The following is a 27497-nucleotide window of genomic DNA, read 5'->3' on the forward strand; positions in this document are numbered from 1 at the left end:
ATAATTATTAACTTGACCTTCACTCAATGGTTGAAATAGCTGAACAGAAAACTTCTTGTGATTATGGTTGAACCTTAATTATCTGTGTACCTGGGGACTTTGCAATGAATGACCTTTCCTATAAAAGGCTGGTATGTTGTGTTTTGTTTTTCAAGTTTGAAGGCCTAGGGTAGTGACCTTATTATGTGACATTGCTTGGATGAAGGGCCCAAGTTCAGCTATTACAATCACAAGAGAGGAAAAAAAGGCTTACTCTACATTACTTCTTCTCAAGAACCAGAAGGCTATATTGGATATGACCTGTGACATGCTGGGATGAAGGGCCACCAAGTTTGTTCAAAATGAATGACCTTGACCTTCATTCAAGGTCACAGGGGTCAAAAAGGCCAAAATCTTTAAACGACTTCTTCTCAAGAACCAGAAGGCCCAGGGTAGTGGTATTTGGCCTGTAGGATGCTGGGATGAAGGGTTACCAAGTTTGTTCAAATGAATGACCTTGACCTTCATTCAAGGTCACAGGGTCAAAAAGGCTAAAATCTTTAAACGACTTCTTCTCAAGAACCAGAAGGCTCAGGGTACTGATATTGGACCTGGTACATGCTGGGATGAAGGGCTATCAAGTTTGTTCAAATGAATGACCTTGACCTTCATTCAAGGTCACAGGCGGCAAATAGGCTAAAATCTTTATACAACTATGTTGTACTAATAGTCAGATGACCGTTAAGGCCCATGGGCCTCTTGTTTTTATAATAGGATTATGTACTTCATTTTTGACAGAACTCAAATTGTTAATTGAATCTTTCAGTATTGTATTGAAAAGAAACTGTCTTGTGATTAATAGTTATTAATTACAAATGATTGTAATTAATTTGATTATTATAGAATATTTTAGTATAATTACAGCAAGTGATTTATTTTTATAATAGATGGGAAACAAGCGTACAAACTTCTGTCTGCTTCACATTAGTTCACTTATAAAAATTTCTATTAATATGTATTGAAGGCCAAAAGGTATTGGTTTTAAGTGTTTGTGCATTTCCTGTCAAAATGTTTCGGTATATATTAGACTGAATACAAAGAAACAAGATTAAAAGTGACTTCAATACATGTATGCACTGATATTGGCATATAGATTTTGCACCACTGTAATTTGATAATGGACTATTCAAGACTTTTCTTGAAAGTTTTCAATCTGATTATTAGGGGTGAATTTAATCCCATATATTTATAGGTGTTTTGTCTATACTTATTAAATTCACCACTGAAATATTATCATTGAAACATTAACATTTCATAATAACATAGGAATCATTTATATTTTTACAGAAACTGTAATGTATTATGTTGATCAGTCCTGATACAATGTGGAGTTTTCTGCATTTTATTGTCACATCATTGGTTTGTAAGAATACTGGGAACCTCATTCATAATTTATATAGAGAAAACATTTTAAAGTACAATGTAACTATAAATAACTTCAAAAAGATGAGATAACAAGGGATTCTATTAGATGGACACATTTCCACATATTTATGTGGCATGTAAAAAATTGTTAAGATTTTGCTATCATGATCTTATGGTTATGGGTAGATGTAATTTTTTCCGTGAATTATCTATAATTGGGATGAATTCTAGGGAAATCGGTCACATCTTCATTCTTTATTTCAATTTTCAAAATGTTTTATCCTTATTCATTTTTCTTTTTATTTATTTAATTCTTGTCAAGTTTTCCCATTGTATCATAAATCAGAAAGCCTGTATATAGGATACATTGTTCTCTGCATGAAATACTTTTCACGCAGCTTTTTCCAATTTTTATTTTGAGCATGGTATTATACTTATAAAATATTATGTACAAAAAAGTACCGGTAATTTAAAAAACATTTTAGCCTTTTCAGTTTTGGATGAGAAGGTGATGAGTTGACATCTGATCATGTTTCATTCAATTTAGCTCATTCACCCCAGAGATGCATTGAAAATCTTTCAGTTGTAAGACTGGAACAGTTCATTATTGAATCACAGGGGTGATAAAGAGTTGATTTTAAGAGTGCTCTTTACAAGAGTGAAGTGTTTCTATGAACATATTACATATTAGCAGCCTATTTACTGATACACTGTAGTGGATGTATGTTGTTACTCCTGTTTTTGTTGTGTTGAAGTTTGTTTGTGTGTTCAGTTATAGCCCTGTAATATACCAGTAGTTCTCTCATTGTCCACTTTCTGTTTGGGATTTTCTGAATTTAACTGCAAATGTTAGTCTGGTAATGAACGCATGATTAAATTCAGAATTACGTTGTCTTCATAATAGAGCACATGTGTTTGAAAAAATTGTGTGTAATGATGATTCTGTAGAAGGTTGTGCTACGTAGGGCATATAGAGTGTATTGTGATAATGCTGGAGGAAATGCTGTTAAGTGCTCTAGTACATGGCTTTCTGGATGGACTGTAGCTGGGGCATTCTCTTTTATCTCCACATTTTTTGTTTTCATTTCGACACGTGTCTTATAGCATATACTTCTGAACCAGAATTATTATTTTTAAAATACTTTTTCATCGATGACGTCAGAGAACAAAAATGTGCTGAAAATAGGAATTTATTTGGAGGCATTTCCTTCACTGTATGACAGTATATTTTTCTCTTGGGGTAATATAATGTACATGTATATACAGGTATAGTGTGCCAATTAACTCAATGCCTGGACTATATTGAGTGAAGCCATATAAATACCTGTTAGATCAGTTTTCTTTGGCCAACATACGACTTAGGACATTTGGATCTGGTATAGAGACAAGTACTCAGAACTGGTGTAGATGTTAAGGTCTGGTTTGAAGGTCAAAGGAAAATTGGACTTACTACAGGGCCGTTTTCGATTATAGGGTTTGACTGGTTGGACCTATTTGTTTGTTTATGTATTAAAGATGAATCTAGTGATTTTTTATTGTTTTCAGAAAAGCCTTGACAAAGCCCTCAAAGCTATAGGCCTGTATAAAAAACTGCAGGTTTGTCAGGATTTATACTTGAAATAATAACTGTAACAAACAGTCGAAAAGGTTGTTCCAAATAAACAAAAACGGCCCCGGTGTGATATTTTTATATATTTGTTTATCAAACCCAATGCTGGCTTGAAGTATACATCAGTTCCATAGCCTTAGAAAGTTTTCTAAAAGTTCACTTTGTCAGAATCTTATTACACAGGTCTTGTAAATTTTCATTTCAATCAAAAGTGAAGCCACTATATTCCTTACATTTTCTCATTTCTTTTTCAATATCAATATGTACGTAACTGTCAGCACAAATTTCGACATTTTGATGGTTTTTTTCCCTTTTGAACTTCAAAACCAATTTGAAGTTTTCAATGTTGATTAATTAAGTAGTGATTAGAAATTACAACAGGAATTTCTACACAAAGTATATTATACAGAGGTTTGAATTACCTGATCAATGCCAAGTTTTACAGAAGATGAAATGTCAATGATCTGCAAGAAGCCGAAGTCCTGCTTTGAGTCATATGTCTGTGTGCTGGCAAATTATTACAGTACGTGGTACACACAAGTTTAACATGAAACTCTTATAAAAAGCGGTGCTTTCAGTCAAACTTTTTATATTAACATAGCATGTAATTTTACTGTAATTATATATAATGGTGCCGTGTTTCATGGATTGCCAAGTTGTCTTGTTAATCAGTTTTGCAGAAAATTTATCAAAGTTTCCAATAAACTCTAAATGATACATGAATTAATATTTAACTATCGCTTTGTAAATTAGTTAACAATTTTCTTGTTGACTTTTGTCGTTCCATGGTTTACATCCTTTTGACGTCAAGTCAGCTTATTTTAGAAATGCATGTCCACTTCTACATGTAATGATGATGATAAATTAACAGATGGTAAATATAGCATGTGTTGGTGTCTTTATTTAGGATCATTTACTTGGCCCAAAGGGTTGGTGAATTTGTACCATGGTGTTATGGACTGGTGAGCTTGTGTCATGGTGCCACGGACTGGTGAGCTTGTACCATGGAGCCATGGACTAGTGAGCTTGTACCATGGTGTCATGGACTGGTGAGCTTGTACCAAGGTGTCATGGACTGGTGAGCTTGTACCATGGTGTCATGGACTGGTGAGCTTGTACCATGGTGCCATGGACTGGTGAGCTTGTACCATGGTGTCATGGACTGGTGAGCTTGTACCATGGTGCCATGGACTGGTGAGCTTGTACCATGGTGCCATGGACTGGTGAGCTTGTACCATGGTGCCATGAACTAGTGAATTTGTACCATGGTGCCACGGACAGTGAGCTTGTATCATGGTGCCATGGACTAGTGAGCTTGCACCATGGTGCCACGGACTGATGAGCTTTTACCATGGTGCCACGGACAGTGAGCTTGTATCATGGTGCCATGGACTGGTGAGCTTGTACCATGGTGCCATGGACTAGTGAGCTTGCACCATGGTGTCATGGACTGGTGAGCTTGGTGCCATGGACTGATGACCTTTTACCATGGTTCCATGGACTGGTGAGCTTGTACCATGGTGCCACGAACTGATGAGCTTGTACCATGGTGTCATGGACTGGTGAGCTTGTACCATGGTGCCATGGACTAGTGAACTTGTACCATGGTGCCATGGACGGTGAGCTTGTATCATGGTGCATGGACTGGTGAGTTGTACCATGGTGAGCTGGTGAGCTTGTACCATGGTGCCATGGACTGGTGAGCTTGTTACCATGGTGCTATGGACTGGTGAGCTTGTACCATGGTGCCATGGACTGGTGAGCTTGTACCATGGTGCCATGGACTGTGAGCTTGTACCATGGTGCCATGGACTAGTGAGCTGAACCATGGTGCCATGGACTAGTGAGCTTGTACCATAGTGCCATGGACTGAGTGAGATTGTACCATGGTGCCATGGACTGGTGAGCTTGTACCATGGTGTCATGGACTTGGTGAGCTTGTACCATGGTGCCATGGACTGGTGAGCTTGTACCATGGTGCCATGAACTGGTGAGCTTGTACCATGGTGCTATGGACTGGTGAGCTTGTACCATGGTGCCATGGACTGGTGAGCTTGTACCATGGTGCCATGGACTAATGAGCTTGTACCATGGTGCCATGGACTGATAAGCTTGTACCATAGTGCATGGATGGTGAGCTTGTACCATGGTGCCATGGACTGGTGAGCATGTACCATGGTGCCATGGACTAATGAGCTTGTACCATAGTGCTATGGACTGGTGAGCTTGTACCATGGTGCTATGGACTGGTGAGCTTGTACCATGGTGCCATGGACTGGTGAGCTTGTACCATGGTGCCATGGACTGGTGAGCTTGTACCATGGTGCCATGGACTGGTGAGCTTGTACCATGGTGCTATGGACTGGTGAGCTTGTACCATGGTGCCATGGACTGATGAGCTTGTACCATGGTGCCATGGACTGGTGAGCTTGTACCATGGTGCCATGGACTGGTGAGCTTGTACCATGGTGCCATGGACTGGTGAGCTTGTACCATGGTGCCATGGACTAGTGAGCTTGTACCATGGTGCTATGGACTGGTGAGCTTGTACCATGGTGCCATGGACTGGTGAGCTTGTACCATGGTGCCATGGACTGGTGAGCTTGTACCATGGTGCCATGGACTAATGAGCTTGTACCATAGTGCTATGGACTGGTGAGCTTGTACCATGGTGCCATGGACTGATGAGCTTGTACCATGGTGCCATGGACTAGTGTGTGCTTGTACATGGTTGCCATGGACTGATGAGCTTGTACCATGGTGCCATTGGACTAGTGAGCTTGTACCATGGTGCTATGGACTGGTGAGCTTGTACCATGGTGCCATGGACTGATGAGCTTGTACCATGGTGCCATGGACTAGTGAGCTTGTACCATGGTGCCATGGACTAGTGAGCTTGTACCATGGTGCCATGGACTGGTGAGCTTGTACCATGGTGTCATGGACTGGTGAGCTTGTACCATGGTGCTATGGACTGGTGAGCTTGTACCATGGTGTCATGGACTGGTGAGCTTGTACCATGGTGCCATGGACTGGTGAGCTTGTACCATGGTGCCATGGACTGGTGAGCTTTATGGTGCCATGGACTAGTGAGCATGGTGCCATGGACTAGTGAGCTTGTACCATGGTGCCATGGACTAGTGAGCTTGTACCATGGTGCCATGAACTGGTGAGCTTGTATCATGGTGTCATGAACTAGTGAGCTTGTACCATGGTGCTATGGACTTGTGAGCTTGTACCATGGTGTCATGGACTGGTGAGCTTGTACCATGGTGCCATGGACTGGTGAGCTTGTACCATGGTGCCATGGACTGGTGAGCTTGTACCATGGTGCCATGGACTGGTGAGCTTGTACCATGGTGCCATGGACTGGTGAGCTTGTACCATGGTGCCATGGACTGGTGAGCTTGTACCATGGTGCCATGGACTGATGAGCTTGTACCATGGTGCCATGGACTAGTGAGCTTGTACCATGGTGCCATGGACTGGTGAGCTTGTACCATGGTGCCATGGACTGGTGAGCTTGTACCATGGTGTCATGGACTGGTGAGCTTGTACCATGGTGCCATGGACTGGTGAGCTTGTACCATGGTGTCATGGACTGGTGAGCTTGTACCATGGTGCCATGGACTGGTGAGCTTGTACCATGGTGCCATGGACTAATGAGCTTGTACCATAGTGCCATGGACTGGTGAGCTTGTACCATGGTGCCATGGACTGGTGAGCTTGTACCATGGTGCCATGGACTGGTGAGCTTGTACCATGGTGCCATGGACTGATGAGCTTGTACCATGGTGCCATGGACTGGTGAGCTTGTACCATGGTGCCATGGACTGGTGAGCTTGTACCATGGTGCCATGGACTGGTGAGCTTGTACCATGGTGCCATGGACTGGTGAGCTTGTACCATGGTGCCATGTGACTTGTGGTGCCATGGACTAGTGAGCTTGTACCATGGTGCCATGGACTGGTGAGCTTGTACCATGGTGCCATGGACTAGTGAGCTTGTACCATGGTGCTATGGACTTGTGAGCTTGTACCATGGTGTCATGGACTGGTGAGCTTGTACCATGGTGCCATGGACTGGATGAGCTTGTACCATGTGCATGGACTGGTGAGCTTGTACCATGGTGCCATGGACTGGTGAGCTTGTACCATGGTGCCATGGACTAGTGAGCTTGTACCATGGTGCCATGGACTGGTGAGCTTGTACCATGGTGCTATGGACTGGTGAGCTTGTACCATGGTGTCATGGACTGGTGAGCTTGTACCATGGTGTCATGGACTGGTGAGCTTGTACCATGGTGCCATGGACTAATGAGCTTGTACCATAGTGCTATGGACTGGTGAGCTTGTGTACCATGGTGTCATGGACTGGTGAGCTTGTACCATGGTGCCATGGACTGGTGAGCTTGTACCATGGTGCCATGGACTGGTGAGCTTGTACCATGGTGCCATGGACTGGTGAGCTTGTACCATGGTGCCATGGACTGGTGAGCTTGTACCATGGTGCCATGGACTGGTGAGCTTGTACCATGGTGCCATGGACTGGTGAGCTTGTACCATGGTGCCATGGACTGGTGAGCTTGTACCATGGTGCCATGAACTGGTGAGCTTGTACCATGGTGTCATGGACTAGTGAGCTTGTACCATGGTGCTATGGACTTGTGAGCTTGTACCATGGTATCATGGACTGGTGAGCTTGTACCATGGTGTCATGGACTGGTGAGCTTGTACCATGGTGCTATGGACTGGTGAGCTTGTACCATGGTGCCATGGACTGGTGAGCTTGTACCATGGTGCCATGGACTGGTGAGCTTGTACCATGGTGCCATGGACTAGTGAGCTTGTACCATGGGTGCCATGGACTGTGAGCTTGTACCATGTGCCATGGACTGTGAGCTTGTACCATGGTGCCATGGACTGAGTGAGCTTGTACCATGGTGCATGGACTAGTGAGCTTGTACCATGGTGCCATGGACTGGTGAGCTTGTACCATGGTGCTATGGACTGATGAGCTTGTACCATGGTGTCATGGACTGGTGAGCTTGTACCATGGTGTCATGGACTTGAGCTTGTACCATGGTGCATGGACTGTGAGCTTGTACCATGGTGCTATGGACTGGTGAGCTTGTACCATGGTGCCATGGACTGGTGAGCTTGTACCATGGTGCCATGGACTAGTGAGCTTGTACCATGGTGCCATGGACTGGTGAACTTGTACCATGGTGCTATGGATGGATGAGCTTTTACCATGGTGCCATGGACTGATGAGCTTGTACCATGGTGCCATGGACTGGTGAGCTTGTACCATGGTGCCATGGACTGGTGAGCTTGTACCATGGTGTCATGGACTAGTGAGCTTGTACCATGGTGCCATGGACTGGTGAGCTTGTACCATGGTGCCATGGACTAGTGAGCTTGTACCATGGTGATTTGGACTGATGAGCTTGTACCATGGTGCCATTGGACTAGTGAGCTTGTACCATGGTGCCATGGACTGGTGAGCTTGTACCATGTGTGCTATGGACTGGTGAGCTTGTACCATGGTGCCATGGACTGGTGAGCTTGTACCATGGTGCCATGGACTAGTGAGCTTGTACCATGGTGCCATGGACTAGTGAGCTTGTACCTGTGGTGCCATGGACTAATGAGCTTGTACCATGGTGCATGGACTGGTGAGCTTGTACCATGGTGCCATGGACTGGTGAGCTTGTACCATGGTGCCATGGACTGGTGAGCTTGTACCATGGTGCCATGGACTGGTGAGCTTGTACCATGGTGTGCCATGGACTGGTGAGCTTGTACCATGGTGCTATGGACTTGTGAGCTTGTACCATGGTATCATGGACTGGTGAGCTTGTACCATGGTGTCATGGACTGGTGAGCTTGTACCATAGTGCCATGGACTGGTGAGCTTGTACCATGGTGCCATGGACTGGTGAGCTTGTACCATGGTGCCATGGACTGGTGAGCTTGTACCATGGTGCCATGGACTGGTGAGCTTGTACCATGGTGTCATGGACTGGTGAGCTTGTACCATGGTGCCATGGACTAGTGAGCTTGTACCATGGTGCCATGGACTAGTGAGATATTGCCATGGACTAGTGAGCTTGTACCATGGTGATTTGGACTGGTGAGCTTGTACCATGGTGCCATTGGACTGGTGAGCTTGTACCATGGTGCCATGGACTGGTGAGCTTGTACCATGGTGCCATGGACTGGTGAGCTTGTACCATGGTGCCATGGACTGGTGAGCTTGTACCATGGTGCCATGGACTGGTGAGCTTGTACCATGGTGTCATGGACTGGTGAGCTTGTACCATGGTGCCATGGACTGGTGAGCTTGTACCATGGTGCTATGGACTGGTGAGCTTGTACCATGGTGCCATGGACTGATGAGCTTGTACCATGGTGCCATGGACTGATGAGCTTGTATCATGGTGCCATGGACTAGTGAGCTTGTACCATGGTGCCATGGACTAGTGAGCTTGTACCATGTGTCATGGACTAGTGAGCTTGTACCATGGTGCCATGGGACTAGTGAGCTTGTACCATGGTGTCATGGACTGGTGAGCTTGTACCATGGTGCCATGGACTGGTGAGCTTGTACCATGGTGCCATGGACTGGTGAGCTTGTACCATGGTGCCATGGACTAGTGAAGCATGGAGTAGCTTGTACCATGGTGATTTGGACTGATATGAGCTTGTACCATGGTGCCATTGGACTAGTGAGCTTGTACCATGGTGCTATGGACTGGTGAACTTGTACCATGGTGCTATGGACTGATGAGCTTGTACCATGGTGCCATGGACTGATGAGCTTGTATCATGGTGTCATGGATTGATGAGCTTGTACCATGTGTGCTATGTACATGGCTTGTGAGCTTGTACCATGGTGTCATGGACTAGTGAGCTTGTACCATGGTGTCATGGACTGGTGAGCTTGTACCATGGTGCCATGGACTGATGAGCTTGTACCATGGTGCCATGGACTAGTGAGCTTGCACCATTGTGCCATGAACTGGTGAGCTTGTATCATGGTGTCATGAACTAGTGAGCTTGTACCATGGTGCTATGGACTTGTGAGCTTGTACCATGGTGTCATGGACTGGTGAGCTTGTACCATGTGAGCTTGTACCATGGTGCATGGACTGGTGAGCTTGTACCATGGTGCATGGATGTGAGGTACCATGTGCATGGTGAGCTTGTACCATGGTGCCATGGACTGGTGAGCTTGTACCATGGTGCCATGGACTGGTGAGCTTGTACCATGGTGCTATGGACTGGTGAGCTTGTACCATGGTGCCATGGACTGATGAGCTTGTACCATGGTGCCATGGACTAGTGAGCTTGTACCATGGTGCCATGGACTAGTGAGCTTGTACCATGGTGCCATGGACTAGTAAGCTTGTACCATGGTGCCATGGACTAATGAGCTTGTATCATAGTGCTATGGACTGGTGAGCTTGTACCATGGTGTCATGGACTGGTGAGCTTGTACCATAGTGTCATGGACTGGTGAGCTTGTACCATGGTGCTATGGACTGGTGAGCTTGTACCATGGTGCCATGGACTGGTGAGCTTGTACCATGGTGCCATGGACTGATAAGCTTGTACCATGGTGCCATGGACTAGTGAGCTTGTACCATGGTGCCATGGACTAGTGAGATATTGTCATGGACTAGTGAGCTTGTACCATGGTGTCATGGACTAGTGAGCTTGTACCATGGTGTCATGGACTGGTGAGCTTGTACCATGGTGCCATGGGCTGATGAGCTTGTACCATGGTGCCATGGACTAGTGAGCTTGCACCATTGTGCTATGGACTGGTGAGCTTGTTCCTATCATGGTGCCACAGACTGGTGAGCTTGTTCCTATCGTGATGCCACATCCATTATCCATGACTTTGGCTCGGGTATGGGTACAGCATACATACCTGTTTACAACTGTATTGATCAATGATTTGGAATTTCAACGGTATCAATCAAATCACTTAATAATGTTTGGAATTTGTCAATATTTCTTATTATATGTTTCATAAGGAATATAGAACAAATACATTTATGTCATATTTTGCTTCATGGTTATGTAACAGAATTAGCCTCATTGAATTCTCCCTTTAATGATAGTTCAAGGTATTGATAAAGGGAACTTTCACTCAGTCTATTGGATCTGTCAAGTAGTACTTTAGCAGGCCTGTATTACTCAGAGCATTTATACAATCTCTGATCTTCTTCCCCAAAGGATGTTTTTGGCCACATTTGGTTAAAACGTTTACAGAACTTTATGACTAGTAGCTATTTGAAGATGATGAAAGGATCATGAATGCCGCACCATGATATAAAGCTCACCAGATGAGCTAAAATCAACAACAAATCATGTTTACATACAGTAGGGATTTATTTCAAAATTTAAGATGTAATTTTTTACCATTTGAAAAAAAAAAAAAAACGATACATGACTACCTTGTACATTGTACATGACTGTATACATCAGGTTATGTACTGTTTTCTGGGTAATCATAACTACAGTCCTTGCTGTAGACATAAAAACAATGTCAATCTTTCTGTAGAAAGTATTTGGGATGATCTAAAAATCACGATATAAGAATATCCCATTCATATTCAACAACAGCAAATATATATATCAAGTAATATTATTAATTAATTAAGTCAGAAAAAAACCATTACATAGAAAATGAAAAATTACATTATGTTTGCATGTACATGTGTTTGGGTCTCTTACTGTCTTGAAAAAGTCCTTTGTATGAACTTCTGATGGAACCTAGAGAACCCTGAATTGAAAGAGGAAATTAAAATACAGCTTTTATGAACAGCAAACCACTTAAGAATTGGGATAGTTGCTCATAGGTGCTGAATTATCAAATATAAAACAAAATTGAAATATGACTTCCAAACAGACTTAAAGATAATTGTATTCTTAAGAGCCCTGAAAAGGCCTGAAATGAAGACTTATTTTTTTTTTTGTTTTTTTTGTATGAAAAATTGCTTTCATAGCTATATTTGAGTTCACTCTTATATTTGTTTAACAAAATTACCTGCACTGAAAAGCTCATTGCAGCTTTTGAGCTGGATAAAAATTTACTGTGAAATGATAATGAGTCTAAAACACAAAACTTGATGCTTACCTTTTCTAGACCCCAAGCAAAGGTCAGTAACTCTGTTGATATTGAGCCAGCTCACAGTTTATGCTGACTTCAGTAGTTAACGTGTGGAAACATGTTGTAGATACTAGAGAGTGAATTGAACCCACATAAAAGAATACTATTAAGACAATCGCACATCTTCAACAAATATCTAAAATGTTTTAGAAATTTACAGCACAATGGAAAATAAATGTTGTACTTATGACATCAAGGTTTCTTAACATATCATGCATATTGCAGGGGAGTATATGTAGTACAAGTTCATTCAATACATTCCCATTTATTGAACAAAAGTTCTACTGCTGCAGCAAATCATTTTATTCCCCAGCAATTCTTTTTAATAATGATTCAACTTAACATTCCATCGGCCAAAATGAACATGACACAAAAATGTAGACTATTTACTATATGATATTAATAGCGCCCATCATCTCGCACATCAAACATAAACAACAATATCTAACTGACTGTCAGTATGTCTAAACAAGTTTACCCTGGTACATCTCTAGTTTATGGTCTAGTTGTTAATATCATGACTTCATAATCTGCCACTCACTTACAAACCAAAATAAAAAAACGTTGATGTGTAGCCTATGCATTACTCTGTTTGTAATGTCCTGCACATAAAATTAAAAGCTCTTTCGCATACACACGCAAAAAAAAACAAATACATATTAGGAATATTGTGTATTATGTACAAGTATGTTATTCCATTTAATTTGATGTACATGAGATTTCAACATATCTGAAAAGAAAACATTTAAGGAAAACAATACCTTAACAAAATGATATAAGATTCTACTTGTACAAAGAGGTGGAGACAAAGGAGTGGTGATAGCAATCCTTGTGTTAAACATAATCACTCAATTTGGCTTCAAAACAATAAACAATGAAGAGCTGCTAATGAGTGACCAATGTCTATAACCGCCTTTAGAGCAGTAGGGCCTTGCGTTTATTAATTATTCAATAATGGCGCATGGAGCAGAAATGTAACACAATACAGTACATAACTTAAATAAGCTTGACAGCTCTTCGTCACAAATTTACTATTTGTAATATATTGTAAAGACATGAAATGAAAATGAATCGCAGAACTGTCCAATTATAAATCTCGTACAAATGTAGCATTTCAGTCTTACTAAATCTGTTTTCTGATACCATATATAGTCTACCAAAAGTTATTATATTTATTCATATTAATAGAAGTAAACAATATTTTGGTTTTCCCTAAAATAGCTGTTTCAAACCATAGCATCTTACTATGTAAGACATTAAGTATTTTAGCTATTCTGTACGATGGCCCGTTTGAGCCTGTCAAATTACAACTACCTGATTAAATAAGTTGTACATTTATAAATTGACAAAGTGTACATGACTATTTACTCTTAAGTAGTTGTACATTTATAAACTGACAAAGTGTACATGACCATTTACGGTGGGCAGGGCAAGGTATCGGCATGACTTATTGGGAGACTGGTGAATGGGGATGTTAAATTCCAGTCTTGATCTTTGGTTCAGCTTTGACTGATATTGCAGCGATAATGTGACAAACAATAAAACACAGGCTATCATCAGGTCGACATTCCCTGTAAATACAGTCAGTTATATAATATGTGGTCTTCAAATTTTATCTATAAACATACAAATGCAACTTAGATGTTGTCTTGAAAACAAGACTTCAGCAGATATAATTGTCTGTATACAGAAAACAACGAGGGGACGTGATCTGCATTTTATTGTTTGTCACGTTATCCCTGCAATATTAATCAAAGCTGAACCAAAGGTCAAGACTGGAATCTAACATTCATCATTCACTAGTCTCCCAATAAGTCACGCCGATACCTTGCCTTGCCCACCGTAAATGGTCATGTACACTTTGTCAATTTATAAATGTACAACTACTTAAGAGTAAATGGTCATGTACACTTTGTCAATTTATAAATGTACAACTACTTAAGAGTAAATGGTCATGTACACTTTGTCAATTTATAAATGTACAACTACTTAAGAGTAAATGGTCATGTACACTTTGTCAATTTATAAATGTACAACTACTTAAGAGTAAATGGTCATGTACACTTTGTCAATTTATAAATGTACAACTACTTAAGAGTAAATGGTCATGTACACTTTGTCAATTTATAAATGTACAACTTATTCAATAACGTAGTTGTAATTTGACAGGCTCAAACGGGCCATCGTAATTCTGAGGCAATACTGGATGACTAGTTTATAAACTTCCAGATGTAAAATTAAGGACAACTAAATGTTACTGCTGGTTGTCTATACTGTGAAAAACATTGAAAAGTTTTGTAGTAGGAAACCTATTTTAAGCGTTTACATTGAGAACCAATAATCAAACAAAAACAGCCACAAATGATAAATTAATTATTGCAAATTGATCAATGAATTGGAGATCATTTCAACTGTGACCAGAGTTTTTCAAATAATGCCCTCATTATGATTCAGCAAAACAACTGTATGTCCATACTACATACATACATTGTAACCATAAATGTTTGTATGTCCATACTACATACATACATTGTAACCACAAATGTTTGTATGTCCATACTACATACATACATTGTAACCACAAATGTTTGTATGTCCATACTACATACACACATTACCCTAGACGCTGCCTATTAGCTATTCACCATGTGGCATTCCATTAAAATATCTAGAACATGTACAAATGATTGGGTATCAAACAAGATAAACAATCTACAAATGGCCTATTACAATATGTAGCATGAATTCCTTCTTCTGCACTGTAATCAGCACTATTTTGAATCGGACAATACATCTACCCCAGTGGAACAAATGCATTAAAATAAAACTAAAGTTTTACAAAGATTCAGGTATATATATGATACATGAAAATATTCTGGGAGGACATGCAGATGATGATTTTCAGATTTCGGATGTCAGATCAGAAATTTGAATTGTTCAGTCCAACCTAACATAAAAAGTAGAAACTTCACTTGCAGAAGTCTCTATAAAAACATCCTAGATGGTTTCCTGAAAGCCCTGAACAGAATGAGTCCTAGATGTTTCTATCACAGTTTTAGAATTCTAAAATGAGGAGGCCTATCAATGCCAGAGACCGGCGTAATTTCCCCACAATCCGGCTGGTAAGGGACCTCCTGCAGCAAACAATCGTGTCCCGGTACTGTCAAACTGATGAGTGTATATGGCATTCGGATAGCTGTTGTCCATGAAAAATTCCCTGTAGTTTTCATCTCTTGACTGCAAAGATAGCCATAAAACAAATAATCTCTCAAATGAGTTAAGATTATGAGCAATCTAAAAGAATATTACATACATGCATTTACAGCCATAATTACTGGTTGAAAATTGGATAAAATAACAATTGAATTAAAGATATGATGCAGATGGAAGAATTACAGTTATATATATTTTTTTGTCAATGAATGTTATGCTCATTTTGTGAGAAAATTACACCTAAACACTAAATAACTAAAACGTTAACCCAAGAGAGGATAATTATAAAATGAGGACTCCTTATATGGAAGTACCCGGAATTCAAATTACTACAATTTACCTAACTTACCAAGAATCCATTTCCTACTGTCATTGTAAACGGATGTCCACAGCCACACTCCAAATATTTCCCAGCTTTGGTGTCAAAAAACAGGATGTTACCTACACCTGTTCCTATCGTCAGGACATCATCTCGGAAACTCACAGAACGTACTCCTGAAAAATTGTGAGAATCAGAAATTTACAAATCTAAGTGTGATAGCTTTAGTCATAAAACTAAAAACTTTTGTGGATTATTTACATTTGATTATGATGATCATTGGGTTTCACTGCAAGAACAGATTCAATAAACACTGGAGAACACAGATTAACTATATTGTATAAATCTTATCTAAGTATTATTTTGAATTCTGGTACCAGTAATCAAAAATAGCCCTTATACTAGTGCTGATCTAACTGAAAGATGAAAGAGGTCAGTGGCAACTAGAAAGCCAGAATTTTTTTAATATATAAGTTAATATAATGCAAGCAGTTGTCTTCTCAATCCGCTGATTAACAAGGTTTTATTTGATAGACCTGTGTGTGAATGAGTGTTGTCTATGGTTGTGATATACTTAAAAAAACCATTGTTTACTTATTGTTTTATAATCAGTTTAAGACACATGATTACACAATATATTAGGAAATCTACTGACCTCCGCCCCTGTAGCGCGAGATGATGGTTGTAAGGGTGTTTGGGCAGCGAGGATCAACCAAATTAATGTGAGACTGTGATCCTACTGCATACAGTGTCCTCTCCTTTGACACACACATACACACATTCTCCTTAGTGTGAAAGAGGCGTCGGTAGGTTCTCTACAACATCATATACAACTGTATTAACATGCAATTACTACCGATTCATTTTATACTAATTAAACCAAGTCCTTTATGATAGCTATTTATTGTATAAATGTAAATCTTATACTAATTAAACCAAGTCCTTTATGATAGCTATTTATTGTATAAATGTAAATCTTGTACTAATTAAACCAAGTCCTTTATGATAGCTATTTATTGTTTTAATGTAAATCTTATACTAATACTAATTAAACCAAGTCCTTTATGATAGCTATTTATTGTATAAATGTAAATCTTATACTAATTAAACCAAGTCCTTTATGATAGCTATTTATTGTATAAATGTAAATCTTATACTAATTAAACCAAGTCCTTTATGATAGCTATTTATTGTATAAATGTAAATCTTATACTAATACTAATTAAACCAAGTCCTTTATGATAGCTATTTATTGTATAAATGTAAATCTTATACTAATACTAATTAAACCAAGTCCTTTATGATAGCTATTTATTGTATAAATGTAAATCTTATACTAATTAAACCAAGTCCTTTATGATAGCTATTTATTGTATAAATGTAAATCTTATACTAATTAAACCAAGTCCTTTATGATAGCTATTTATTGTATAAATGTAAATCTTATACTAATTAAACCAAGTCCTTTATGATAGCTATTTATTGTATAAATGTAAATCTTATTATACTAATTAAACCAAGTCCTTTATGATAGCTATTTATTGTATAAATGTAAATCTTATACTAATTAAACCAAGTCCTTATGATAGCTATTTATTGTTTTAATGTAAATCTTATACTAATTAAACCAAGTCCTTTATGATAGCTATTTATTGTATAAATGTAAATCTTATACTAATTAAACCAAGTCCTTTATGATAGCTATTTATTGTATAAATGTAAATCTTATACTAATTAAACCAAGTCCTTTATGATAGCTATTTATTGTATAAATGTAAATCTTATACTAATACTAATTAAACCAAGTCCTTTATGATAGCTATTTATTGTATAAATGTAAATCTTATACTAATTAAACCAAGTCCTTTATGATAGCTATTTATTGTATAATGTAAATCTTTATAATTAACAAGTCTTAATAGCTTATACTAATTAAACCAAGTCCTTATGATAGCTATTTATTGTATAAATGTAAATCTTATACTAATTAAACCAAGTCCTTTATGATAGCTATTTATTGTATAAATGTAAATCTTATACTAATTAAACCAAGTCCTTTATGATAGCTATTTATTGTATAAATGTAAATCTTATACTAATTAACAACTTATGATAGCTATTATGTAAATGATCTTACTATTAAACCAAGTCCTTTTAGCTATTTATTGTATAAATGTAAATCTTATACTATATTAAACCAAGTCCTTTATGATAGCTATTTATTGTATAAATGTAAATCTTATATACTAATTAAACCAAGTCCTTTATGATAGCTATTTATTGTATAAATGTAAATCTTATACTAATTAAACCAAGTCCTTTATGATAGCTATTTATTGTATAAATGTAAATCTTATACTAATTAAACCAAGTCCTTTATGATAGCTATTTATTGTATAATGTAAATCTTATACTAATTAAACCAAGTCCTTTATGATAGCTATTTATTGTATAAAATGTAAATCTTATACTAATTAAACCAAGTCCTTTATGATAGCTATTTATTGTATAAATGTAAATCTTATACTAATTAAACCAAGTCCTTTATGATAGCTATTTATTGTATAAATGTAAATCTTATACTAATTAAACCAAGTCCTTTATGATAGCTATTTATTGTATAAATGTAAATCTTATACTAATTAAACCAAGTCCTTATGATAGCTATTTATTGTATAAATGTAAATCTTATACTAATTAAACCAAGTCCTTTATGATAGCTATTTATTGTATAAATGTAAATCTTATACTAATTAAACCAAGTCCTTATGATAGCTATTTATTGTTTTAATTAAATGTAAATCTTATACTAATTAAACCAAGTCCTTTATGATAGCTATTTATTGTATAATGTAAATCTTATACTAATTAAACCAAGTCCTTTATGATAGCTATTTATTGTATAAATGTAAATCTTATACTAATTAAACCAAGTCCTTTATGATAGCTATTTATTGTATAAATGTAAATCTTATACTAATTAAACCAAGTCCTTTATGATAGCTATTTATTGTATAAATGTAAATCTTATACTAATTAAACCAAGTCCTTTATGATAGCTATTTATTGTATAAATGTAAATCTTATACTAATTAAACCAAGTCTTTATGATAGCTATTTATTGTATAAATGTAAATCTTATACTAATTAAACCAAGTCCTTATGATAGCTATTTATTGTATAAATGTAAATCTTATACTAATTAAACCAAGTTCCTTTATGATAGCTATTTATTGTATAAATGTAAATCTTATACTAATTAAACCAAGTCCTTTATGATAGCTATTTATTGTATAAATGTAAATCTTATACTAATTAAACCAAGTCCTTTATGATAGCTATTTATTGTATAAATGTAAATCTTATACTAATTAAACCAAGTCTTTATGATAGCTATTTATTGTTTTAATGTAAATCTTATACTAATTAAACCAAGTCCTTATGATAGCTATTTATTGTATAAATGTAAATCTTATACTAATTAAACCAAGTCCTTTATGATAGCTATTTATTGTTATAATGTAAATCTTATACTAATTAAACCAAGTCCTTTATGATAGCTATTTATTGTATAAATGTAAATCTTATACTAATTAAACCAAGTCCTTTATGATAGCTATTTATTGTTTAAATGTAAATCTTATACTAATTATTAAACCAAGTCCTTTATGATAGCTATTTATTGTATAAATGTAAATCTTATACTAATTAAACCAAGTCCTTTATGATAGCTATTTATTGTATAAATGTAAATCTTATACTAATTAAACCAAGTCCTTTATGATAGCTATTTATTGTATAAATGTAAATCTTATACTAATTAAACCAAGTCCTTTATGATAGCTATTTATTGTATAAATGTAAATCTTATACTAATTAAACCAAGTCCTTTATGATAGCTATTTATTGTATAAATGTAAATCTTATACTAATTAAACCAAGTCCTTTATGATAGCTATTTATTGTATAAATGTAAATCTTATACTAATTAAACCAAGTCCTTTATGATAGCTATTTATTGTATAAATGTAAATCTTATACTAATTAAACCAAGTCCTTTATGATAGCTATTTATTGTATAAATGTAAATCTTATACTAATTAAACCAAGTCCTTTATGATAGCTATTTATTGTATAAATGTAAATCTTATACTAATTAAACCAAGTCCTTTATGATAGCTATTTATTGTATAAATGTAAATCTTAAAGCCTTTGATTATACTTACAGCTGTAAATGTTTCGACATCCCAGAGGTAAAAATAGGCGTTGAGAGAAAGAACAGCCAACTCCTGAAAATGTAAACATGTCGTATAGCATTTAATTATCACACACATTGATTATCAAGATCAACCATTGACAAATGCTCTTTCTGTTATCATGGTAGCATAGCTTCCCAACTTTTTACCTTTCTGGTATCATTGTATCACAGGATCCTAACTATTACCCTTTCTGATATCGTTGTATCACAGGGCCCTGAATATATTCGTATTTACCTTTTTTGTTAATGTTGTAACACAGGGCACTGACTTTTTGTCTTTCTGTTATCATTGTATCACAGGATCCTTACTAATAACCTTTCTTTTATTGTATCACAGGGCCCTGACTTTTTATCTTTCAATGTCATGGTATCACAAGGCTCTTTTACCTTTCCGTTAACGTTGAAACACAGGACCCTGACTTTTCACCTTTCTGTTATCATTGTATCACAGGGCCCTAACTTTTTATCTTTCTGTTATTATTGTATCACAGGATCCTAACTATTACCCTTTCTGATATCGTTGTATCACATGGCTCTATTTACTTTTCTGTTATTTTTGTAACACAGGGCTCTGACTATTTACCTTTCTGTTATCATTGTAACTCAGTACCCTGACTTTTTATCTTTCTATCATCAAAGTATCATGTGGCTCTATTAACCTTTCTGCTAGTTTTGTAACATAGGACCCTGACTTTTTACTTTTTTGTTATCGTAGTAACACAGGGCACTGACCATTTACCTTTCTGTTATCATTGTAACACAGGGTTCTGACTGCTTACCTTTCTGTTATCGTTGTAACACAGGGCTCTGACTTTGTTAGCCTTGTCACAGAACTCCACTGCCTCTGGACCTTTGATAGCGTACTCAGGAACCTGAAGGCTTTGTAGTCGTGACGTCTGGTCGATGTCATCTGCATTGTCTACTCGCCATAAACACAGTCGACTGTCTCGAGAACCTTAAGTCACAAAACAAATTAATCAGAATTACATTTCCTCAATCCTTTTGTGTATGAAAAATGTACATTGAATATGCCATTTATTTATTCAATTTCTGTTATCATTGTATCACAGGATCCTAACTATTAGCTATTAACCTTTCTGTTATGTATCACAGGGCCCTGAATTTTAACCTTTCTGTTATTGTATTACAGGGAACTGAATTTTAACCTTTTACCTTTAACTTTTGTATTTACCTTTTTGTTAACGTTGTAACACATGGCCCTGACTTTTTATCTTTCTGTTATCACTGTATCACTGGATCCTAACTATTAGCCTTTCTGTTTTTGTTTTTATCTTTCGGTTATCATGGTATCACCAGGCTCTTTTACCTCTCTGATATCGTTGTATCACAGGACCCTGACTTTTTATCTTCCTGTTATCATTGTTACATCACTATAAACTGTTTTTAATTATCTCATTTTCACTTTTTGAAACCCAATTAGTAATGACAGTACCTTTTACATGATGTACAGGTAGCAAAACATTTTCAAACTTTTTTTTGGAGCAGTTGCTAGGATAAGATATAAAAATAATAATAAGAAAACTATATTACACTTTCCATGCATTCTTTTTGTTCAGAGGAGGAGAAGAGGCACATTAACACATCATATGTTTCTTTCAAATCAAGCAGACACTTACCTGTCACAAGAAATTCATCATCAATCCAAGAAATATCAAATATCCAATCTGTATGGCCTCTCTGTAAGGCAACAAAAAGTTCATTTGTATCAAATTATTGCATTTTAAGCTATATATATTTTAACTAGAAATATGTCTGTTAGACATTAAGTGCTCGCTAACTACTTCCTAAAACCTTAATTTACAGAACGATATGTATCTCTATGTTTAAGGCTTCTGCGGTGAGATATTTTGCACATACAAAACTGTAACACCTAATTTATAAATAACCCGCAGATATACATATATACTCACAAGCCTATATGAAATCATCCTCGACAACAGGTGTACGTACGTAGCACTATCGCTCATTATCCTTGGGAGATGGTTTATGTCCTTGATGTATTGTAATAAATAATTTCCTTTAAATTACGTCATCAGAACTATAAATGTGAAATTACTTTCAACTTTGTTAATCGTGTTCTTTGTTACATAGAAGTTTATTTGTTATCTTCTTGATATTGATACGATAGACTTGTTTCGCTGTTCAAATTAGTTGTCTGCTACAGCACTGTGCAGTCTCTGTGCACGTGGTGACTTACCTGTGTCATGCTTGAATGCCTTTCTGGGTACATAAGATCTAGAGCTCAGGCACCCAGACTGATATTGCATAATGTTTTTTATTCTGTTTCTCTTACACAAGGCTGGGTGATTTTATAAATATTTTTTAGAACCGTAGCAAATACGGTGTATGGTCACTGGGGTTAGTAAGCGATAGTACAACGTATATATGTATACCTAGGACCTAGGATGATGTGAAATAAATTAAATATAATCTGCTGAGTAACACTGTAAATGTCTTTGAACGATACTAAAAGTTATCTGTTTCGTCACTTTCTTTTATTGACTACATAAACCTGATTCACAATTTATTGTTCTGGAGGTTTTCTAAAGTTGATCAGATGCTTAGAATATCGTGAGCGATGCAAGAGTTTGTATGATACGCCACTTGAAGTTTACACAAAATGAATGTGTTTAGCACTGTTTAATGTCACTGTTGTTAGTTTACAGAAGAACATCACTGATAGATATCTCTTATTTTTGAAAGGTTGGTGTCACTAAATGACGGCAAAATCTATTAAATGGTATACGTATATGTAGAAGACAGTGACTTCCGGTATCACATGCGCAGTTGGAACCTGCGCATACAAATGTATACAGACTCCACACCCGACAAGCAAAACAATAGGGCGCGAGTACGCTCGCCCTAAAAATCATGTTTACAACATTAACATAAGTTGGATAAACCAGTTTACTAATATTGGTTTTTTACAATCGGGTATTTGTAATATTTTTTTTTTAATTACATGTATATGTACACAATTTTAATTAGATTAAAGATAGTACAAAGATTTATTGAATAAGAACTTACAAAAGATAGAATGTTATAATATTTTAACAGTTAATCAACAGTCTCAGAATGTCAGAATGTTATAATATTTTAACAGTTAATCAACAGTCTCACCTCTCCAACCATAACAGGGTCAAAGGTCGGCAGTTGATAAATGGCCAGGTCATTTGTGTTTTCAGCCCCAGTGGCAAATAGTGTCCCCGAAGGATTTAGAGCGATACTATGTATACCACATGGACAGTCTGCTGGGTAACTATCATCACTGCTTTTTATGGACGGAATTTGAAAAAGTTTTCCTGTCATTGAGTCTAACACCATCAACTGGAAAGGAATTGAATAATAGGTATGAAATGATCTTGTATTGATGTTTAAAAATTTATTTTGATACATGATTTGTATTGATGTATTGATTAATATGGAAAATGTTATCTTCTATGACACATTTAAATGTTTGTCAGCTAGCTTACTTAGAAAATAGTATCACTCAACTTCATATGATATGATATTACTTCCTTCTGCAATTACTACCTCCTAGTGTTTGATATTCCAGGTGTTATTATTGCTGTCGTTACACATGTACATCCATGCACCTGTCTTCAGTTTTACTGTATATGTAGATAGTCCAGGGGTATATATAATGACAGTGAAAATAACCCCTGGAGTATCAAAGATGCGATTACATGGTACTGATATGAGCCAAATAATTAATTCATTAATATCTAGATATAATACTTACTTTATTGCATTTTGTACCAAAGGCAACTTGTCTGTCATTGAGCCAGTGAGATGAGAAAACCTTGTTGATTTCACCTAAGTCATATTCTTTTTCTACCAATAGACTGGGCACTGCCCTCGCTATATAGTCATTCACAACTGTTTGAGCTTTTTTCTTTTGAATTCCATATTGTCTCATTTGTGTATACAGAAATATGTCTTTGCTTGGATTCTTTCCAGTGTTGAGATGTTGCTCAGAACTAACAAACTCCTTGCTTTTAAGCTTGCATCCAGTCCAAGCTGAAAAACATATTTTAAAAAATTGTAAAGTTTTAATGTAACAATAAAACATGTCTATAATGATTGATTACAACAAATTTATTAATTGTTACAATGTAGTGTTTGTCTTTCCCTTTCAAGTTTAATTTCTATAACATGTTTGTTACATGACAATAATAAGGACAGGGCCCTTCGTGCCCAAAGGGAATGAAGTGTGAAGCACTTTTAAGGTAACACATATATGAAAATATTAGAAAAACCTCAATCTTCAAAATTCAATCCTACACATAAAAAATCCATCAGCGTGAATGTGATGCTTTGAAGTGAATTCGAACTCATTATATAATCAAGCGGTTCAAATGCTTTTATGATCCGACGAACGTAATCTTCATCCTGCAGAAGCTCAGTGCTATTGCTCTTTATTTGCAAGCGTTAGTGATTTTTCAGGGTATTTTGGGGAAAAAAGTTTTTGACACAAATTTGGAATTTTTAATTGCGAAAAAATGGTTTACTAGGGAAAGGTTACCCATTACTGAACATGGTTGTTATAGGTAATCAAATATTGTATAACTGTTTTATTTGATGTAACATGCTGTTTTTACAAGGACCTGTGTTTCACCAACAAAACAATCTTTTATCAGGACAGCTTTTTTTTTCTTTCTCTGCAATTCGATTAGGGAATTTTTCATTGTATTTGGGAAAAATATAGAGGGTTTGGCATTGGGAATGGGGTCGTTTACCGACCAAAGTTATATAAGGAGAAAAATCACTGAGCGTTCAAGTGATAGACCAGTGACAAGTGAATCAGTATATACGTAGTTATCCATGAACACATCCTGCTATAAGAATAGGTATGACAAAATATAAATCCACAGAATAAGCACACATTTTGTAAGTGACCCATAGCAATCATGTCCAGCGTTATATACAATCTAGGTTAAATCATATTCATATTTTCTTCACTTGCGGTTTATCAAAATATAGCAGGTGTATGAAGTGAAAAGATAATATTAACAATGGTAATCAAGGTTCGTTTATATGCATGGAAACAAGTATTTCTTATCAGTTCTGATGAATTCTGGAAATATTTTAATACAATAATACATTTTAGTCAAAATACTGCAAGAATTTTGTAGATAATGCTAATCTTATTTTCTGTCACCATTCCATGTTTTTTAACCACTGAGTAAACATGGTAACCAGGTAGACTTACAAATAGTGGTGGGGGTAAAGAAATGTCTAAATTCAGTATAAAAATGCATCAGTGACGCTTTGTGTTTTGGATTTAGCAAGATTTTGGATAATTTTTTCAGGATATGAAAGGTTAGTCTAAAGACAGCATGATTCTATTCCCGACACAGATGTGAAAAGGTTAGCGGTCAACTATCCGATCACTTGGGTTTTCCCTGGGATCTCCGGTTTCCTCCCACACTATAAGACCCCTTCGCACGCTTACATCCGGGCCATCGAGAGTAATTTACATAAGTTGTATCACTTGTTTCTCAATCAATGTAAAATAAATAAAGTTTAAATTTTATATAGACAGCATGAAATTCTGAATTTATGTCAAGCCAATTTCTGCACCATGTGAATCCTGCCTCGATTGTTAGAGGTTAGAAACGACATAATGATCAAAAGAGTCTCCTCGTACTGTACCTCTTAACATTGTTGGAGTACGTAACTGTTTTCCGAAAAATCTCTGTTTTGTGTTTACAATTATCCACCCTTCAAAAATCTGGAACTATATATAGATACAATCCCTACTGGAACCCAACCAGTAGTCGTGACGGAACAGTAGTCATGATTGTGTGCCTATTCTACTGTGTCCAGATTTCTGAATGTATGAAACTGTTGACAAATACTCCATGATGGTGTTGTTTTATTTCTGTGGAGATATTGGGTTTCGTGAGATGCAAACAATTATCTTTTTCCTAAATCACGACTACTGTTTCTTCACGACTACTGGTTTGGTCCCAGTATAGTTGAGTAGATGCATGGCAGTCTGCTAAAACTGACCATAATCGCAGCTAGGCTCAAACTTGGGACTGATCGCCTATTTTTGAGTCTGCAAATATGATCACTTTTAGTGAATGTGGTAGACTACTAGGGTATGACAGTCAGTGCTTTAGAATTGTGATCATAAATTTGCAGGTATCAAAAATGGAAACATATTAGCATCTGAATTCAAGAACAGATTCAGCGGTAGGATCATTATATATATCCGGGGTCGTTTATCATTATTTATGATTGACTTAGTTTACATCAGGACATAAACTTATTCTGAATATTAGAATGTATAGCGGATCAAAATCGCGCGTTTAAATTAAACAGATCATGATCAGCTGATTGTAGATCGACCTACTAGACTGCTTCCACAAAATCGATCTACCTGAACGCAACCGATACAAACCTTTTGACATTTTGGCTGTTGATGATGATTATATTCGCAAAAGCTGAATGTAAGAAAGCTTTTCATTTACGTATGATTATTTCAATTAGTTGATTCATTTTTCTGCAAACTGCCTTACTGTCAAACAACAAACTTCTGTAACGGAAACAAGCAGCGCCCTCTACAGTTGGCGGAAATCTAATTATATTTGTAAAAGACAAACCAACTCATGGTGAAAGATTTCCGGATTTTAGAAAAAATCAATAAGCCATAGTTTATCACTGGAACTTGAATACGTTTTGAAGATTATTGTAAAAAGAATTACCGAGTGATTGGATCATTTTTTTTTATCTTTATTTTCTGCAAATATAACCTTCAGATTTAATTACATGGCCTGCCATGCTGTTTGTTTACTTACCAGCAGCAAGGACCTGTAATAGTGATGATATAAGTAAAAACAATTTCAGTCAAAAATGGTAAAACTATCTCTCTACTCAAAGCGAAAAACAGACACAATTTCAAAATGGCCGCCAAATGGACCATTTCTTAAAATCCCAGTATAAAAAGATCTGCTAAGAAGAGTTTTGTAATTTTTTCACAAAATTTCCAACTGACAACTTGCTTCAGACAGATATTGATAAATTGTATTTGAAAATCTCATAACTTCTTTCATCTTTGCCGAAACGAGACTTCAACTGGACTGAATTCGAAACCTCAGAAGAATACATCCTTAACCTAAACTAGTCCGCAGGCTGACTTCTTTCTCTTTCCCGCCTGTAGAACATTACTCTAATTTGTAAATAAGTAAAAATTGCCATATTAGAAAAAACACTAATGTAAAATTACATATCTTGATTTGTTTAAATGTACAAGATTTTGGTGCATCTCTATTTTGAGCTTTAGTCAATTCTCCTAAGTAATCAAACAACTCCCCTCCTCCCTTAACTCACAACTCCTACTGTGTCCTAGCTGTAGACTCTTTATTTTCTTTATTTACTTTTTCAGTTGATATATTTTTTAAAAGATAACTTTGAATTTCTCTGGGAAATTATAATATTAGATTTGTATGAATGTGTGTGTGATTGTTGATGTAATGTCTGAA

General features: G+C 36.7%; 1 protein-coding gene across 1 annotated transcript; it reads right to left on the minus strand.

The window, feature by feature from the left end:
* Window positions 1-11396: 11396 nt before the first annotated feature.
* LOC138333035 (DDB1- and CUL4-associated factor 12-like) lies at window positions 11397-26576 on the minus strand. The gene is made up of 9 exons (XM_069281139.1): window positions 26417-26576; window positions 23750-24027; window positions 23128-23334; window positions 21624-21684; window positions 20766-20941; window positions 19955-20017; window positions 16384-16543; window positions 15759-15904; window positions 11397-15433 (listed from the first exon to the last, which is right to left on the minus strand). The coding sequence occupies exons 1-9, from the start codon at window positions 26424-26426 to the stop codon at window positions 15278-15280; spliced, it is 1257 nt and encodes a 418-aa protein (XP_069137240.1). The 5' UTR covers window positions 26427-26576; the 3' UTR covers window positions 11397-15277.
* Between the last annotated feature and the right edge of the window lie 921 nt (window positions 26577-27497).

This window comes from Argopecten irradians, chromosome 10 (genome assembly GCF_041381155.1).
Source record: "Argopecten irradians isolate NY chromosome 10, Ai_NY, whole genome shotgun sequence".
Taxonomy (NCBI): Eukaryota; Metazoa; Mollusca; class Bivalvia; order Pectinida; family Pectinidae; genus Argopecten; species Argopecten irradians.